Source organism: Arvicanthis niloticus, chromosome 18, assembly GCF_011762505.2.
Source record: "Arvicanthis niloticus isolate mArvNil1 chromosome 18, mArvNil1.pat.X, whole genome shotgun sequence".
In the NCBI taxonomy this organism is placed as follows: domain Eukaryota; kingdom Metazoa; phylum Chordata; class Mammalia; order Rodentia; family Muridae; genus Arvicanthis; species Arvicanthis niloticus.
The window spans coordinates 21745116-21764668 of NC_047675.1; the positions used below are offsets into that span (position 1 = coordinate 21745116).

General features: G+C 47.2%; 1 protein-coding gene across 4 annotated transcripts in view; it reads left to right on the forward strand.

Annotated features, from left to right (window-relative positions):
* Nlrc5 (NLR family CARD domain containing 5) overlaps nt 1-19553 on the forward strand; it is an 84583-nt gene that overhangs the window by 19875 nt on the left and 45155 nt on the right. For all 4 annotated transcript variants that reach the window (XR_013104849.1, XM_034522718.2, XM_076915659.1 and 1 more), the window contains exons 3-12: nt 3471-3583; nt 10276-10579; nt 11651-11710; nt 12305-12373; nt 13357-14998; nt 16814-16897; nt 17037-17120; nt 18687-18770; nt 18882-18971; nt 19450-19509. Coding sequence is in view for 3 of the 4 variants with exons in the window: in XM_034522718.2 (XP_034378609.1) it covers nt 10288-10579; nt 11651-11710; nt 12305-12373; nt 13357-14998; nt 16814-16897; nt 17037-17120; nt 18687-18770; nt 18882-18971; nt 19450-19509 (2465 nt within the window). In the remaining variant the exon portion in view is untranslated. The remainder of the gene's footprint in view (nt 1-3470; nt 3584-10275; nt 10580-11650; nt 11711-12304; nt 12374-13356; nt 14999-16813; nt 16898-17036; nt 17121-18686; nt 18771-18881; nt 18972-19449; nt 19510-19553) is intronic.

A 19553-nucleotide genomic window follows, 5' to 3' on the forward strand; every position in this document is an offset into this window, starting at 1 on the left:
CCAGCTCCTGAGCATTTCCTGTCTCTGGCCCTGAGAGTCCTGTTGCTATGTGCCAAGAATAATGCATTCGACATTTTACAGGACATCCTGTATGCCCTTCCCTCTAAATAAATGTAAGTCACTTATGGCATTTTACTTTTCTATGCCACATATGCTACTGTGTCTCACAGTGATAGTGCTACAGAGGAAATGCTAAGTGGAAGGGTGTTCGGCTTATCCGCATGGCTGGATTCCTGTTGTGGTTTGGATTCCTTCATAAATTAACCTGGAGACAAACACAGCTCATTCATTTCGGAGGTATCCTATAGGGACACACACTATGGGGACAGAAAATGGAGTCGGGGGAAGCCAGGCATCCCAGGGGTATGTCATTGAGCAAATACTATGGATAATGGGAGCCTGCCTAATGAGGAGGGAGTAGGATGTTTACACATCAACTCTCAGCATCCCTTGGCTAAGGAGACAGATTACATCCTTGGTCTGCAGCTGAAGCATATGTAGGTAGTCAGATGTGAACCAAGTACATGCAGATGAAGCTGAGGGACCTGGGATGAGCTACCAGGCTTTTATGACATCCTCCAAGAAAAGGAACCACAAGACTCACCCATCAATGGAGGACAGGAAAGTTTATTTCTCAGCCATTCGGGGAGCATCAATAACCCCAGGGATCTGTGACCATGTGACTCGGGGAGCATGGTAATTTACCCGTAACGATACTTAACTGAGCTTTTCCCTGGAGTACTCTTAATAATCTCTTATCCATAAATATAAAGCACACATGTATTTGTTTTTCCCCTAAATCTTGTCATTGTGTGTCCTTTGCCATATTCTCTGTGTAGTTGTAGTCTTTCCATGTTTTATTGGAGCATTAATAGCAGCCAAGTCACATGTGACACCTTTTCCAGTGTGTTGTTTTCATTTCATTGTCTCCCTCCCCCAATAGAAAAATTAGTGGATGGTAAGGAATTTTTTTTGTTTGTTTGTTTTTTGTTTTTCAAGACAGGGTTTCTCTGTATAGCCCTGGCTGTCCTGGAACTCCCTCTGTAGACCAGGCTGGCCTCGAACTCAGAAATCTGCCTGCCTCTGCCTCCCAAGTGCTGGGATTAAAGGCATGCGCCACCATCGCCTGGCCAGGTAAGGAATGTTTTATTGTAACACATTTGTTTATATAAATTGTTTCCAGTACCTTTATTAAGGTGTGAAGCATCTCAGAATGAAATGAGCCATCTGGTCTGAACATCAGTATCAGTTGTTTGTGGGCAGTGTTTTCATGGCTCTTGGGTCTAGACCCAGGAATGGCATAGCTGGGATTATGATAAACTTCCAAACTGGTTTCCAAAGTATTGTCCCTGCCAACCATATATAAGAGTTCCAGTCCCTTCAAATCCCTATCAACAGAGACAGAGTCCATTGTTTCCCTTATAGCCAGTCTATATGGGTATGAAGTGCTCTGTTCCCAGGATGTTAAGTTCCAAGCAATTTTAAAACTGTTTTTGTTTGTTTATTAGAGAGGGAGAGGGAGAGAGAGCACATGACAGACACACACACACAGAGAGAGAGAGAGAGAGAGAGAGAGAGAGAGAGAGAGAGAGAGAGAGAGAGAGAGGTAAGTGTGTGGGTGCCATGGTGGGCATGTGGAGATCAGAGGACAACTTTACAGAGTTAGTTCTCTCCTTCCAGCTTTACATGGGCTATGGGAATCAGACCAAGATTCGTGGCAAGCATCTTTGCCTGCTGAGCCATCTCCCCAGTCCCACGAAATACATTTTTAAAAAAACACTTAATTAAAAATAATTATTTAGGGGCTAGCAATGGCTCAGTGTTTAAAAACACTTGCTGCTGTAGACGATTTGAGTTAAGTTTCCAAAACTCAGGTTGGGAAGCTCACTAATGCCTATAACTCCAGCTCCTGGGGATCTGATGCCCTCTTCTGACTGCCAAGAGCACCCCACAGGCACACACACACACACACACACACATACACACACACCACATACACAAATAAAAAGCAAAATAAAATTTTAATAATAGTTCTTTAACTGGGTTGTTGGAAAATATCTTTAATTAGTGAGTTTTATGTAAATGGGTAGCTTATTTGGGCTCTATTCTACTCCTTATGGTCATTTTTTTTTTTTTTTCCTATTTTAACCCATGTTCCAAACAGCGTTGGCCACACTAGAAATTGCTTTACTATCTTTGGAAGCTTTCTCCACATGCTTGCCTGCCTATCCCCAAAATGGCCTTTTGATAAAATTGCCTTCCGTTTTTCTGTCTTGTGTGTTCCTGTGGGTTTACCCCGGGTCTTGTGCTTGCTAAATCCACGCATATGCGTTACACACCAAGCTGCGGTCTGAGACCTTAATATCAGATTCTAACTGAAAATGCCTCACGCTGTAATATTTGCACCCTATTGACACACATCCTGCTTACTTGTTTCTCCAAGTGACCGTTCTCTTCCTCACATCTCCGGGGTGTTCAAGTTGACTTTAAGTGGCATTGCCTTCTGCATACACATCAACACATCAAATTTGGGTTTTTTTTTTTTTTTTTTTTTTTTCTACTTTCTGTGGTCACAGGCAAGTGTGTCTTAGTCACTTCAAATTGCTGTTACAGAATATCACAGTCTGGGTGTCAACTATTGCTCACAGTCTCGGAAGCTGGGAAGCCCCAGATCTGGGTGCCAGCACATTCAGTGAAGGTTCAGAGCAGCTTGCTATGTTTTCATGGGGGTAAAAAGAGACAGTGATTTCCTGTATCTTATAGATACATTTGTCCCTCCTTAAAGATCTATCTTTCAACTCCGTTACATCTAAGTAGATCCATCTCTGAATCCCCTGGTACTGAGGATGTACCACCTGCACTGGGGAGAAAATTAACTTTGTATCACAGTAAGGTAGACTACCTCTCAGACTTCACCCTGATCTTCTTCCTTTAGACAAGATCTTATGTAGCCCAGGCTGATCTTGAACTCACTCTGTAACTGACGATATTCTTGAACTCCTGACCCTTCTGCTTTCGCCTTGCAAGTCCTAGGACTACACAATACATGCCCAGCCCTTTTTATGGATTAAAAACTTGAAAGTAAAGCTTTAAACTATTTTAAAAAGGAAAGCTTTAAATGTTGGCCTCCTGGGGACTTTGTGGGTGAGGACAAAAGGTGGCGTTTGTGGTAAGAATTTTTCCACTTTCGTGCAAATGAATAAGTTGGATCCAACTGTGGAATTATGACACCCAAGCTCTTAGTTAAAGGAGGTATGGGTGGTCATCCTGTGTTCCTGGTTAAGCAGGATGGCTGGGCTATGCCAATTCCAGGAACATATAGAACTTGGTTAGGAAGAATTTAATTGGTTGTGAGGGTGAAGGACCTTTGTGGGTCATGTGTCCTCTGAGGCAGGGACTGGAGTCCTGGACACAGTATCATTCCTCTTGGGTTTGGAAGAGGAGGGTAGCACTGTTTTCTCTCCCTTTAGGACCTGGGCTATAGAAACAGCCTATAAACTGAGGGTCAGAGGACAAAGCCCAGACACTCAGGAGACCCTCTACATGGGGACACCAGACCATCTATCATGATCCAAGAAACAAGGTAAGTGGGTTTTCCTCCCCTTCTCTCTTTTCCTTTTCCCTCCCATCTATTCCTTCTCTCTCTTCCTGTGGCCAAGACTCCCAACCCCACTTCCCTGGGTCACCAGTCAGCTGTACCCTTTTGCTGCTCTAGATGGAAACCAAGAGTGGACAAGGGATTCTGTAGCTGGCATCTGCTACTTTGTGGGCTCCTTTCTCTCTTCTGCACTTTTCCACCCCTTTACTTGTTCCCTTTAACCCCCTAACCCTAGATAGGGGAGAAGAAAGGATAGAGGGGAACGTCAGAGATGTAACCATTAGACTACTTCCTGCTGATGAGGATTATTGAGTTCCTTGGGGCAAGTTTGATTCTCACCATCAGGATACCCAATTTCTTCTTTTTCTTCTTCTTCTTCTCTTCTCTTTCTTTCTCCTCTTCTTCCTCTTCTTCCTCCTCCTTTTCCTTCTCCTCTTCCCCCTCCTTTTCCTCCTCCTTTTGTTTCCTTTTTGCACACAACTACTTAAAAAACCTCAACCAACAGCAACCCTGCCTCTCAATGCCCTAGCATTTATATATTCTCGGAGGTCTCCAGAATTCCAAATGTCCCACACTCACAGAAACTATCTGCAGCTGGCAAAACCATGCCCCTGCCAGAGCACGAAGCAAATCATAGTCAGCTGCTATGGAGCAGCCCCATATCCCACGAAATGATTACATATTAAAAAAACATATTCCCATAACACTTCTTTGTTTAAAAAAATAAATTACAAAATTTTGACTACAGAATTCTTCTAGTCCTAGCCTTTGGAGTGTCAAAGATACTCAGATCCAAGCCCTGAGAACTACAGCATTGGAAGCCAGAGACTTGGAGTTCCATGTATTGGAGTAGAGGCGTTGGCTTTGGGCTTGGTGACTGGGTGCTAAGCAGCTTGTGTAGCCCTCAGCCCTCTGCAGGAGCAGGGGGCAGATATGGTTGGTGTCAGCTCTCAAAGTGTGAAACACCAGGCTTTTACTGATGTAAAACGGTAATGTCTGAGCCCCAGGCATCGGAACCTTCAGCCTTTAATAGCAACCAGTGTTATCATTCTTGACCTTCAGTATTCAGACCCAACAAACTTGCCCTTGGCCACCATTCAGCATGAAAATGAAAGTCTTAGGCAAAGACTATCTGGAGGAGCTTCAAACTTCTAATCTACCCATTTAGAGTGGCTCGGTCTTACCTTTCGAGTCTGCGGGGAGACACTATCTCATGATGCCCTGGTGCTCAATAAAAGGCTTCTCTGGAGTGATCCTTTCTTGCCTAATACGGTTATTATCATTGGCAGAGAGGCCTGGGCTGGTGATATGGCTGGCAACCAGGCAGAGGTAGAGGTGGTGGCAGCTGCAGCCTCGGAGGAAGTGGTGTCTGCAACAGGAAGGGCTCGGGAACACTGCTGAAAAGTTCCAGACAGAGGCTAGGGACAGAGATAGCAGAGAGTGGAGGGCAGCAGAGATGACAAAGGACTGTGGAAGCAGCTGAAGCAGGGCCTCCTGGAGCAGGAGTCAGGCCTCTACTGTCCTCCAGGCAGCTGTGGAGTTTTCAAGCAACCCGCCTTCTATAATGGCAATCCTGTGGTTACCAAGAGAAGGGCCACTCAGTGGTCAGGTTCCCACTCAAAGCAACCAGGCACAAGGAAGGGTCAAGGCTCCCCATCCACTTAGCTTATTTGAAAGTAAACCAAACATCAACATTCTTTTTCCTCCTTTTTCAATTAATATTTTATGTATTCTGATAATGTTTTGCCTTCCCTGATTCCTCCCAGACCCCCACCTCTGTTCTCTCTCTCTCTCTCTTTCTCTCTCTCTCTTTCTCTGTCTCTCTCTCTCTTCAAAAACAACCCCCCACAAAAACGAAAAAAAATCAAAACAAGCAAATATCACTAAGATGAACAATGCAAAAATAAACCGAAAACTACCTCCCTTTTTACATAGATTCCTGAGCCTTGAGGGGAGAGACGTGATGGTGACGTCCCCACTTAGGGCTGAGAGTTTCAAGTCTCTCACTCTCTACACATTGTCCAGTGGTGAACATAAACATCTGTAACAATACTTTAGCTAAGCATAACACCCATCTAAGTACCCTTAGGGAGAGTTGAGTACTGGCGTCTGTTTTTACTGGTTGTAACACCTGGACACTTAGGGAGAGTTGTGCTCTGTCACCCGGCTTAACTGGGTTATCCAGAACTAACAAACTTGCCCTTGGGGGAATATTCAGCATGAGAATGAAAATTATTGGCACAGAACATCTCGAAGAGCTTTGAGCTTCTACTCTACCCATTTATAGATGGAATGACTGAGGCACACATCTTGCCCTGTCTTGCACAGCTTTCGCCTGGAGCAAAACCTGGGGCAGAGCAGGAATGAAGAAACAACAGACACACTCAGAAAAGTAGGGATCTGGTGGGTTTCTGGAGGGCAACTACTGTGCTATCAGGAACTTGGCTATACTTACAATATATAGCATGAGGGGGAGGGGTTAGCTGGGCCCAGTGGGAGGTCACTGTAGGGGGCGCTGTCCCAGGCTATAAACATCCAGGAGGGGAAGCCGTGGGCCCTGCATTTACACATTTATATCCCCACCAGGGGCAAAGGCTTTGTAGTTTCCATAAGTTTCAGGATTGGGATGCTTGCCATAACCGTGGTCACATAAATAAGACACAGTCACCCAAGACTTCCTCCACTCCCCCACAACAGTCAGGGAAGAAACTAACACAAGGTCACACTAAGTGTGTCAGCTAGGTTCTGCTGTGGTAACAAATAGCCCCCAAATCAATGTTTCCTGGCTTTGTTTTCCTGATGTTTGAACAGAAGGGAGCTCTGGTCCACCTTGTCCTCTGGCCCAGACTCAGGCTAAAGGAATAGCCATGACCTGAAATGCATCAGGGGAGAAGACAGCAGGCTGAGCCACATATTGGCTCTGGAAATATCTGTACAAACAAACCTTTGCTGTTTTTAAATGTATTTCACCAGATGTGGGGAGCCGACAGAATGCAGCTATCATCCTTTCAGCCATCTTGAGCCATATACCCTGAAAAGAGACTTGATTACATCAGCCTACAACAGCTGAGCACACTCTGATAACATCTTGTATTAGTTACCCAGGATTTTCCCTTGGGTGTGTGAGACTTAAAGGTGTGTGACTTAAGGGTGTGACTTAGAGATAAGATTTAGAGACAAGACCTAAGGCGTAGCTTAAAGGTGTGGCTTAGAAGTGAGACATATAAAAGGCGAGGGGCAGACAGAAGAGTTCAAAACAACTTGGAGTAGGAATTAGACATTAGACAGTACAACTTAGAGTACAACTTGGAAGTAGGAATTAGGCATTAGGAGAGTACAACTTAGAGAACAACTTGGAGTTAATTATTAGACATTAGGCACTTAGCACTTGGAAGAAGAAACTTGGAACTTGGAGGCACTAGGAACTAGGGACTAGGAACTCAAGACTTGGGACTTAGACTAAGAAGAGAGACTGAAGAATAAACAGGATTGAATCACACTCTGTCTGGTCTCCATTCCTCGAGTCCGTCCTCACTCTCTCTCTTGCTGAACCCGGACCCGAAAACTGGAACAGCTTGGGGCAGTGCAAGCTCTAACAATTTAGCCCCCAAGGCTTTTGACAGTGCAGATCCAACATTGGCAGAACAGTCCGAGACATTTCTGGCCCCCAAGCATGGGGCAGCTCGGGCCACAACATTTTTGGCCCCCAAACATGGGCCAGCTCAGTTCTCAACAACCAGACAAAAGGATGGGGTCCTGTGATACCATCAAGGCCCAGAATAAGGTGAGCTGGGCATTTGTAGATGTCCCCAAGGTCCACCCAAGAGAATTAGTAGTAAACTTGGCCTGTAACCATCTCCTGGCTCTCAGTCATCGGTCTTATGCTGAAATCCTGTCCTCAAAGCTGTTTTTCACATAAGTCACCATGTCTATAATGACAAGATACACCCTGTGTCCCAGCAATGGTTGTTTAAAAGAGCTTGGTGTCTTATGGGGAAGCCAAGGTTTCCCCATAGGCTGAAGAAGGGATAAGGAGTCACACCAGTGTCACCTATCCAGACTGGTTTCAGACCTTGAGACAAGGGACTGAGGTGTATATTTTATATTTTTTTTACATATCAAAGCAGACCTGGCCTCCAGATGCTCCCACCATCCCTCAGTCCCTACCTGGCATACCCTGCCCCCACCCCTGAACTTTCTAGCCCAAGGGTTGGGTTGCCCTGCCTCCAGGGCTCCTCCATATGTAATCCAGACATTTTGCTCTCTCTCTCTTCATCTCCTCTTTGCATGCACCTTTTCTCTCTTTCTCTCCACCACCCCCCATGGTGGCAACTCCCCTGGCCTCAGTCCTTTGGAGTCAATAACTCACCTGAGAACAGCTTCTCAATAAACCTGCCTTTAATATATCCTAATCTGATGTGAATTGGCTCATTTCACCAATGGAAAAATAACCTATCACAGACCTCCTTCTCATCAGTCACTCGATTCCCTGAGTGATTCTTTTCCAGGCAACATGGCTGCCAGACAGTATAGCCCAATAAGGAAGTCATACCCTCAAGTGGATACAACCTTAGGGCAAAAACCACACAAAGCCTTTGTCTCATGCTACCCGAGAATCCAAGGCTTTGGAAGCTTACTGATCTAGGAACCAAGAAATCATGGTTCTGATCCCCTCTCTGCCCGTGACCTTGGTATTTGACCTTGGGCACTTCCATCTTTCTTCCTTGGCCTGAGTCATTCAGTCTCCAGGAACGGTGGCCCCAGCCTGAGGATCATGGACATGAGTGAGCCAGAAGAGGTCTCTAGATTCTCTGGAGCTGGAGTCCAAAGCAGTTCTGAGCCATCAGATGTGGGTGCTCGGATCTAAACCTGGGACCTCTAGAAAAGCAACAAGAACTCTTAACTGCTGAACCATCTCTCCAAGGTCTGTGTCTGTGCAGCAACAACTGCTAGAAGTCTAATTGAGGAGAGGAGCCTAGAAGGAGTGGGAACATAAGCCCAGTCACCACTTGCACAGGATATACAACGGATGTAGCAAGGCCAACTCGTAGGTGTGCCTCCCACTCTAGAGTTAGAGATGATATTTCTGCATATGTGAGGATTGGCTAGCCTATAGTACACCCAGAGAGTACCATGCCTAACACAATGTATATTTTCTAAGTATCTCCACTGTTGATAGAGAAATATACAGAAAAACAGCTTATTCCAGCATACATAGACCATCATTTAATTAACCCACCCCAACTGTTTGCTATTCATGTTGCTTCTGGTTTTTAATTATTATAAATAATCCTGCCAGGAAAACTTTCAAAACTGTTCATAAACAGTACCAAAAAAAAGTTGCACATCATGGTCACTTCCTGCCTCCTATGGAGTTACTAGCTTGTAAATATCACTTATTATTTTAAGCTTCTGCTTTGTGAATGCCCTATGCCTTCTATTGGAACTCTTTCCAGCAGGCTTTTGGTGAGCTTCAGCCTCAAGGAGGAGCATTAGGCTGGAGAGATGGTTCAGCAGTTAAGAGTTCTTGCTGCTTTTCTAGAGGTCCCAGGTTTAGATCTGAGCACCCACATCAGATGGCAAAGAACTACTTTGAAACTCCAGCTCCAGAGAATCCAGTGACCTCTTCTGGCCTGTGCAGGTGCTCACGTACATATGACATACAGTCACACAGACACAGACACATAAGTAAAAACTAAAACTAAATATTTGGAAAGAGTTTAGCTTAGAGAGAGAGAGAGAACACAGATGTTTTGTGTTAGTTAAGACTTCAGTCCACTATAAGCAGAAATCCTTAAATGCATTTTGAACCAAATAGAAATGTATCTCTCAGTCATATAATAGAAGGCTAAAGTCACAGATTCCAGGGAAGGTAAGCAGCTTTACCCACACATTTCTCTGCACCTGCTTCTACCTCATGACCCAACATAGCTGCCCAAGGGCTAGCCATCCTGTCAACATCCCAGTCACAAGGCAGAAGCAAAGGAAGGCAGATAACATTGTAGTTGCATCCCATAGGCCAATCCCCCCACGATGTGGCTGCATCTAACTGGCGATCGAGTCTATTCTGGATCACCAGGGAATGGTTGGGAGTTACAGTACTAAGAAAGGAAGGACAATATTAGAGGATGGCTAGATGACTTTGTAATGAAAGTAGCTCACACTAAAAGCAGCAATATGGTCCATGGAAACCATGTTAAGCATCCTTAGAGACCTGTATACTTTGATGAGCTGATAGTGCATTCAGCTTAGCCAGAGTATAGTTAAGGATCAGAAGCAGGCCCATTTCTGAAGTTGATAGTGAGGAGAGAGTTGATAGTTGATGGAGAGGCCAAGTTGGAGTTTTCTGGCTCACAGCTCAAGGGTGCAGTCCATGTGGCCGCATCGTGACGTTTCGGGTTGCATTGAATCCGCTCTCAGGAAGCAGAGAGTGATAAATGCTAGTGCCCAGATCCTTTCCTTCACTTCATAAGGTCCAGGATCCCCTGCCCAGGGAATTGTGCTATCCACAGTCAAGATGGATCTTCCCACATCAAGCTCATCTCCCAGATGATTCTAGATTCAGTTGGGTTGACAGCTAACATCACATCACCACCTCTCTCCCAGGCCACTTACTCCAACCTACCTGCCCCCTGCTCAACTATTCCCAGTTCACCTGTTTCCCTTCGCCTCTGCAGGGCCAGCTTCTGATGGATTCCGAGAGTGACGGACTGGACGATCAGAACCTGTGGGCGTGTCTTGTGAGGCTGCTGAGCGAAAAACCAGAATGGCTGAGTGCCAAGGTTAGGTTCTTCCTTCCTGCCACAGACCAGGACTGCAGCAACGAGGCCTCCAACCCTGAGGTCATTCGCTGTCAGCTCAGCAGGCTGTTCGCCCAAGGCCCGGCCACCTGGAAGTATTTCATCTATACTCTGTGCTTCGAGCTAGATGTGCCTCTGGAGCTGGAGGTACGACTGCAGAACGACTGGGGCCAAAAAGATGGTAAGGGCTCCCATGCGGCCGTTCAAAGGTTGCCAGCACAGCCTAGTGGTCTGAAGAGCTTCAGAATCTCCAATGATGCATCTGGTCACACAGAGAGGACATAGAAGAGCCATGCATTCCAAATGCCTTCAATAACAAAAATGACTTACTTCTACAGTGCAGTCACAAGACCTTAGCCACTACTAATAAGCAAGAAAGTTTGACTGCTCCGTTCGGCACTTTCTTGAGCATAGCGCTGAGGAGCAGCGCCTGATACTTAAGGGACAAGGGGTCCTTAGATAAAAAGTGGGGATTCAACCATGAGCTCTACCAGTGTAGAGATGGGAGGAGCCTGCTCATACATACATGAGCAGACAGCACACACATGCATGTGAACACCACACACACACACACACACACACACACACACACACACACAGATCCGTGTTTCAAGCCAGGTCGGGTGGGTAGCCGACATTGCTGCCAATCCGGTGCGCTCAGCTTTGCCTGGCCTCTGGGAGCCTGACCGCCAGTCCCCAGGGCTGACAGCGCGATGATGCCCCGGGCGCACTGGAAACAGTCCATCCCCCACCCACCCCCGGCCTTCTCCCCCGGGAGGGAGAGAAGCCACAGGGTGGGGTGGGAGGGGCAGCCCAGTTTCCTCTCCCCCGCGTATCCCCCTCCTGCGAGAGGTGGAGCAGAGCGCGGCGACGAGTGTCTGGCTCCCTCGGATTCGGTGTATGCTGCTGCCGGCTGTAACACTGCCGGCTGTGAGTTGGTTTGGCGTTCCCCGCTCTGCCTTTCCAGACGTCCCGAGCCGGTCGCTGGAGCACCGCCACGGTAGAAGTGCTGTGTGCAGACAAACATTCTCATTGACATGTGCACTTGTGTCTATACATATATACTTCCGCCCATTGCTGCCTGCAGAGTGCACCGCCTGCTTCCCTGGCAGATGACGAGCATCAGTTTTATATCCATGGAACCTCTGGATGTTCCCAGAGCAGACACCACTCAGAGCTACCCATGCACCCAATACCCTCACGACACTGTATCCCACATTCCCATTGGTATATGTCCTGTTCTGTCTTACAGACTCCTCTAAGCAGCTAGGAGCAAGTGAAGAGAGCTGTCCTGAACCTCAGCTTCACCATGGTGAGATTTGGGGCTAGGGTTTGGGATGCCAGATGAGCTATTCAGTCTTCACCTCAAGCTAGTGGTGGCTAGTGATCACCATGTCTGCTCCACATGTGGACCAAGCCCCATTTCGTCCCTGTTTGTGACTTTCAAGGCCTGCCACACTGCCTTTAAACCAGAGATATAACTTGGCGCCCCAGAAGAGACTGAGTATGACTAGTCTCACCCCTCCAGATCCCTTGTGAGCTGTCACCTAGGGAGCCTGTTCTCATACCTCTGTCCCCACCTCATGGAACTGAAGGAAGGCAGGTGTCATGTCACGATTTTGATGTATATAGACAAGGACCAGTTGCAGGCTCAACTAAATAATTGGAAACTTCAATCTCACAGAACCTGTGCCTTCTCTAATGAACATTTCGATTAGGACACCCCGCTGTGGGCTGGCTTAGAGCCTGGAACTTACTGGTGAAACTATAGGAACAGCCTGCTCACAACCCCAGGGTGTCTCATACTTCTCTGCTTGGGCCCACTTGTGGAACAGAGCACCCCAAACGTGTTGCCTGAGTCCCCATTTTTTCCCTCATGTCCTTACTTTTTTTTTTTTCTTTCCAGGTGTCAAGCGTCCTTTTCAGAGCTATGGGTCTTCACCCCGTCGGAAGAACAGCAAGAAGCAACAGCTAGGTGGGTTATGGGAGTAGGAACCCCAGCATAGGCTAAAGTTGCCCTGAGGTTGATCACTGATTCTGTGCCTTGCCCCTGGCTGAAAAGGCCCAGCAGCTTGTTCTCCAAGCCTCCAAGAGAAAAAGACTCTAAGTCCTGAATGAGCAGAGGAGGAGACAGGATATCTCAAAGGCAGATTTGTCATCTAGGCTCTTCTCAACTGTCCTCAAGGTTGTGAGAGCACCAGGGTGAGAACTGATGTGACCTCAGACCCGGGTCTCAGTGCATGTTGGAGGTGAGAGAGGATGGAGGGATGAAGGTGTCTTGGAGAACCTTCAGGCAAGAAGCCCATGTAGACACAGGGTACTGAGGCTAGGCTATGGGGAAGAGGAGAGGGGAAACAACCTTCATCCTCCAACAGTGTTGTGGAATAGTCCTTGACCCAGCCCTCACGTGCACACACACTCACTCTACCAACCATGGGCATAACCAGAAAATTCACATCTGTACAAAACAGGTCACTAGCTCCATCTTTTTCTGGGGGAAAGGTCAGGGCTGAATCTTTCCAATGACCAAGGAAGAAATAAAACATTTGGCATAGCAGGAGCCCAGTTCCCCTGGTTTGATTGACTGCTCCAAAGCCTGTAAATTTTTGGTGCCTCCTCTAAAGGGAAGGATGCCCTTGCCTTCACCTTCTTAGAGCTGATTCCCATAGATATTGCTGCAAAGCAAGCACCTCCCCCAGCTTACTGAAAACTACATCACCTATATTGCCCTGGAAGTGAGAGGTGTGACCCAAGGGCCCGTCCCCACCTCCCTGGTGGTCCCTGGGTGAGTGGCTGCTATGGGGACCTATATTGTTCTGTAACCAGTTCCTCTGGGAATAAGGACAGCCTAAGACTCCCCATGGTGCCCAAAGACAGCAGGAGCCTGATCATGGGGCCCCGGGACATGTATCAAGTGTGAGAGCATCTCCTCTCATGTCATTCCTGTGCCCCTTGCAGAATTGGCCAAGAAGTATCTGAAGCTCCTGAAGACCTCTGCCCAACGGTGCCATGGTGGTGCATGCCATACCCCACAGACTTACATCCCTCCAATTCTTCAGTGGAGCCGGGCTACAGCACCCCTGGATGCTCAGGAGGGAGCCACTATAGGAGACCCTGACACAGCAGACGACACTGATGTGAGCATCCAGGATCTCTTCAGCTTCAAGGCCCACAAGGGACCTCGAGTGACAGTACTACTGGGAAAGGCTGGGATGGGTAAGACCACTCTGGCATATCGGCTCCGCTGGAGGTGGGCGCAAGGTCAGCTGGACCGCTTCCAGGCTCTGTTCCTGTTTGAGTTCCGCTGGCTCAACATGATCACACAGTTGCCAACACTGCCCCAGCTTCTCTTTGATCTGTACGTGAGCCCAGAGTCAGACCCTGATGCCGTTTTTCAGTACCTAGAAGAGAATGCCCATCAAATCCTACTGATCTTTGATGGGTTGGATGAGGCTCTCCACGCTGATTCCATGGGTACTGAAAATGCAGGCTCGGCCCTCACCCTCTTTTCTGACCTCTGCCACGGGAACCTCCTGCCGGGCTGCTGGGTGATGACCACCTCTCGTCCTGGGAAACTGCCTTCCTGTGTGCCAACAGAGGCAGCCATGGTGTACATGTGGGGCTTTGATGGGCTAAGGGTAGAGAAGTATGTTAGCCACTTCTTCAGTGATCTCCTGTCTCAGGAATTGGCCTTGAAAGAAATGAGAACCAATGAACGTCTCCGGGGTATGTGTGCAATACCTGCATTGTGCAGAGTCACCTGCTTATGCCTCCGCCGTCTGCTTCCTGGAAGCTCCCCAGGGCAGTCTACAGCCCTCCTGCCCACCATAACCCAGTTGTACCTGCAGATGATGGAAACTTTTAGCTCCAGTGGGACTCTGCTTGACACATCCTTGTTGGACCTTGGAAAGGTGGCTCTTAGGGGACTGGGCACTGGGAAGGTCATCTTCTTTATGGAAGACATCTCTCCCCAACTGATGGCTTTTGGAGCTGTCCATGGTCTCCTGACCTCCTTCTGTATCCATCCCCAGCCTGGGCATAATGAAACAGGCTTTGCTTTTGTACACCTCAGCCTGCAGGAGTTCTTTGCTGCTCTGTATCTGATGGCCAGTGACGAGGTGGACCAAGACACGCTCATCGAGTATATCAACCTCAATTCCCACTGGGTGCTAAGGACCAAAAGTAGACTGAGCCTCTCGGATCATCTCTCTATCTTCCTGGCAGGCCTGGCCTCCCACACCTGCCATACCTTCCTCTGCCAGCTGGCTCAGCAAGACAAAACCTGGGTGGGCTCCAGGCAGGCTGCTGTTATCCAGGTGCTAAGGAAGTTGGCTAGCCGAAGGCTCACAGGGCCAAAGATGATAGAATTGTATCATTGTGTGGCTGAGACCCAGGATCTGGAGCTGGCCAGCTTCATTGCCCAAAGCCTTCCATTCCACCTCTCCTTCCACAATTTCCCTCTGACCCGTGCAGACTTGGCTGCACTAGCCAGCATTTTGAAGCACAGGAATAACCCCATTCACCTGGATTTTGATGGCTGTCCACTGGAGCCCCACTGCCCAGAGGCTCTGGTAGGATGTGGGCAGGTGGAGAATCTCAGGTGAGTCAGGTCAGAAAGGAGGTTGGGAAGGGTGGGTAGAGCACTGGGATTTGGAGAGGGTTCAAGGCCAAGCAGTCTAGTAGAAAGACTGGGTTCAAGTCATGACTTTCAGAAAAGAATGTCCCATCCTCATTTAGTGTGCAATATACTGTACCTTGATCAGGCCCTTGGAGTCCAGTTGTACCTTTGTCTCTTGCCTGTGGCTTCTTGACTCTCATATCTCCCTGGCAACCAGGGACTGGAGTGTTGGATATTGGCCATGCTGCTCAAGGCTGTTTGACCTTGGACAAGTTATGTATTACCTCTCTTAAGGGTGTTTCTCCACACCTGCAATGAGTTCATGAGTCAGGAGGGCATTGGGAGAATGCGGTAGAATGATGGTTTCTCAATGTGGCATCTGGTCCAGAGCCAAGGCTCTGTATCTATCAGCTAAAGAAGGAGCAAAGCTATAGTTCCAGTGATAAACCCTCCCAGATACAGTCAGAGGGAAGTCCTTTTGGAGCATATGTCTCTGTGATGGACAAGTCAGAAGCAGGTGGTTCAAGTTGGTAGCTAGCTGTACCCCATGGGGTCACGCTGGGACCCCAGTCTTTCCTCCAGCATCCCCATAGGCATCCTAGCTGCAGGATCAAAGCTGACTCATGTGTGCCCCCTGTGTCAGGAAAGAAGGAATTTGTTTAAAGGTCTATTACTATAGAAGTAAGACATATCCCTTCCAGTCAGTCACATTGCATTGCTGAAAACAGAACCACGAACCACTCTGTGTCATTTCTGGCTGGAAAACTTTCCTGCTATTGCTCCATTTCTTGTTCACCTCCTGCAAATCAACACCAGGTTTTATTTCCAAACATATTATATGGATCAATAGACTGAAAACACATTAGACATTTCAGTATATAATACTAACATTGTAACAAGGCAGCCCAGCTTGCTAAAGTACAGTTTTATTACTTAAAATCTTTTACTACTAACCATATTTGAAACACTGAACACAAGAAAGATGAAGGACATGGAAAACAAATAATCGACTAAAAGAAACAAATCCCCCTTTCCCAATTAAAAAAGCACACCAGATAACATTTTTTGAAAGAAAGAGGTTAAGGAAAGGGGATGATCTTGATTTTGAACTGATATAAAGTTGAATTATTTTGTATCAATTTGTGAGATGAAATGTCCCTCAGCTAAAGTTTCAGTCCATTTTGATAATTAGCTCTTGTTTTGAGAATTGTTGTTGTTTCTGTTTCCTAAGGAAAGTTTCTTGAGTTTGGGGAGATGGCTCAGTGTGTAAGAGGGCTTGCTGTAAACACAACAGGATCTGAGTTCAAGTCCCCAGCACAGACGTAAAAGCTATGCATAGCCTCTCATACCTGTAACTATAGTGTTGAGGGGCAGAGACAGATGGATCCCTAGAGCTCACTGTCAGTCAGCCAGCCCTAGGCTAAAGAGTGAGTTTCCGGATCCATGAGAGAAAATAAATAAATAAATAAATAAATAAATAAATAAATAAATAAATAAATGATAAAGACCATCGGCATCCTCTGGCTGCCACAGGTGCACATGAGCGATGAGCATGCACTCATGCATGTTTGCTTGCCATTATTTACGCTATGTATGAGTGTATTTTTAAGGGTGTGGACAATTGATTTGGCAGATAATGAAGCCAGTGCTTTAAGCTATACTTCTTGCTACTCCCAACAACTTCATCGATGACTCGTACTACAAGGATACCCATTTGTCCCCCTGGATACCGCCAATGGTGCACTGCCAATCACCGAGCTCTGCCCATCACTGATCCATTTTGCTTCTCTCCTGCAGCTTTAAAGGCAGAAAGTGTGGGGATGCCTTTGCAGAAGCCCTACGCAAGAGCTTGCCTACTCTGGGGAGCCTGAAGACGCTGGGGTGAGCCAAGACTTGCAAGCAAGATCTGCAGCTGAGGATGTCTGGCACATCCTTCCCTGCCTTGTCCCATATACACAGATCACTAGCTTGACCTCTTCTGCAACCCCATTCCTCTCTACCATCCTTGCTTGCCTTGTAGGTTAACAGGAAGTAAGATTACAGCCCAAGGCGTCAGTTACCTGATGAAGGCTTTGCCCCTGTGTTCCCAGCTGGAGGAGGTCAGGTGAGTGATCTTCAGGAGGGCTTCTCGCCTAGGAGAAGCATCACTTTCCAGTGCTTAGGACACCCCTGGGGCCTGCAAATTCCATAAAGGACCAACGACAGAGGGGGACATCAGTCCAACAGTGAGGTGGGTCAAATCCAAAAGAACACCCCTCAGACTCCAGCAGGGTACATATTTGGGGCCACCTTGGAGGATCATGAGTTTGGGGCGCCCTCCCCTTATCCTGTGAGCCTAGGAAAAGGGACACAGTATCTAGGCAGAAGGCAGGTACTGTGGGTACACATAAGACACATAACTTCACATTCCTGCACTTGGGGACACAGTTGCAAAAAAGTACCCACTCGCCTAGCTCAAGGATGTGTCATACACATATTCACAGATGGGTATATGTGTCCACATATTCACAGATGGGTATATGTGTGCCATACACTTGCTGAGCATGTCTGCATGGGATATTTCTTGCTCGTGTCTTAATTGATTGCTCCAGAAAAAGTGGAACAGTCTTTTTTAAAAAATATTTTTTTCTTTTTTTTTTTCTTTTTTTTTATTATGCTTTTACATCATTTCTCCCTTCCATTTCCTCTCTCCAAGCCCTCCCATACTCCCTCTCCTCTTTGGTCTCTTTCAAATTCATGCCCACTTTTTTCACTAATTGTTATTGTATACATATATGTATACACATAAATATTCCTAAATATAACCCACTCACTCTGTAAATGTTTCTTGTAGGTATGTTTCCAGGGCTGGTCACTTGCTATGGGATGACCAGTTGAGATGTTCTTCCCTGGGGATAACTCTTCCTCCCATTCTTAACAGTCCTCAGTTGCCTGTGATTCTTTGTGTAGGGCTGAAGTATCGTGGACTCTCCCTCGTCCACTTTAACATGTCTGTCGATGCTTTCCTTGTTAAGTTCATGCGTAGGCAGTCATGTTTATGAGTGTGTAGCTTTTGCCGTTACTAGGAGACACAGTCTCAGCAAAATCCTTGATCTGCTATCGTCTTTTAGAGCTCCTTCCTGAGATTCAGAAATCCAAGCAGGCTCACCCAGGAAGTAGGATACAGAACTTACAGAAGGGAACCCATGATGGCCAGTCCCTGCTGTTCCCTCTAATGGGTGCCTTTGGGCAGTGGTCACTCTGGTTGGAAAGGTTTAAACCATTGCTCTCGTTGAAACTGTCTTTCTTGAGTGACCTTAATCTTGGCCCCCGTTATCCCATTTATTTATTTACTTATTTATTTGATTTCAATTTTCCCTGTTGCTCTCAATCATCCTCATACTGTTTGTCCATCTGTCCCTCCAGCTGGGATCCAGGTGGGGACAGTGAGGTCAGAGAGGTTGTCTTGACCTCTGGTGAGCTCTGGCCAGAGCTGAGACTGGAAGTAGTGTCTTTAGCCTCTCAGAAATACCTCACTCTGCCCCTGGGACCTTGGTAAACTCAAGACTCAGGCACATTGTATACCTCAGCCTGGGGAGCAGACTTCACTTCATAAGGCTGTCACCCACCATCTTGGGCTTTCAAGTGCCCATCCCCACAACTGAGGGATTGGGCCTTGGTCTCCCTACAGTTTGCATGACAACCATCTCAAGGACCCAGAGGTGCTGAGTCTTGTGAAGTTGCTCCCTTGCCTGCCAAAGCTCCAGAAGTTCAAGTAAGTGGTCTTACTGCAAGCCAAGCCCTCCTTTTTTTGGCCCAAGTCACACCTACCTTTGCTGACCATGTCAAGGACACCCACCCCTGACACTTTGCCACAATTATGCAGCCTGAGCCGAAACAGCTTCTGCATGTCAACCCTCCTGTCCTTGGTGAAGGTGGCCATCATGTGTCCTACTGTCAGAAAGCTGCAGGTCAGGTGAGCAGATCTTCAAGATCTTGGGGAGAGGCGTGAAGGATGAAAGGGAGGAGGTCCCTAGCTTACAAGATCTGTGTGTGTATGCCACAGTCAGCTTACTTCATGGGCAGAATATGTCTCAGGTCTGGTGCATAATAAATAGTAAGTGGATGGGAAAATGCGTGGAGCGCCGGCATAGCAAATGAATAACTAGGCTGCGTCGCTCTCCATGGTTCTGAAACAAACAAACAAACAAAAAAAACCGAAACAAATCAAAAATACCCTTCCGCCTTGTCCTCCTGACCTTACAAAAGCAGGCTTGCTGCGGGGAAGAGGGTTTATGGCCATGCAGGGCATGCTTTCCGTTTCTCCTGTTTCCTCTACCAGTTAAGACATAAGCCTTTCCTAAAGGATTGGGACGGGGTTGGGCGACCGCTGGGGAAAGTGATGTGTTAACTTCCAGTTCCTGGTTATCAGAGCTTTGTGTCTGACTCTGTAGGGAATCGGACCTCACCTTCTTTCTGTCCCCGATCACAAAGACAACTACACAGCAATCAGGGTAAGTAGCTAAGGAGGCATGGCCCCAGTGAGTCCTAAGAGGGG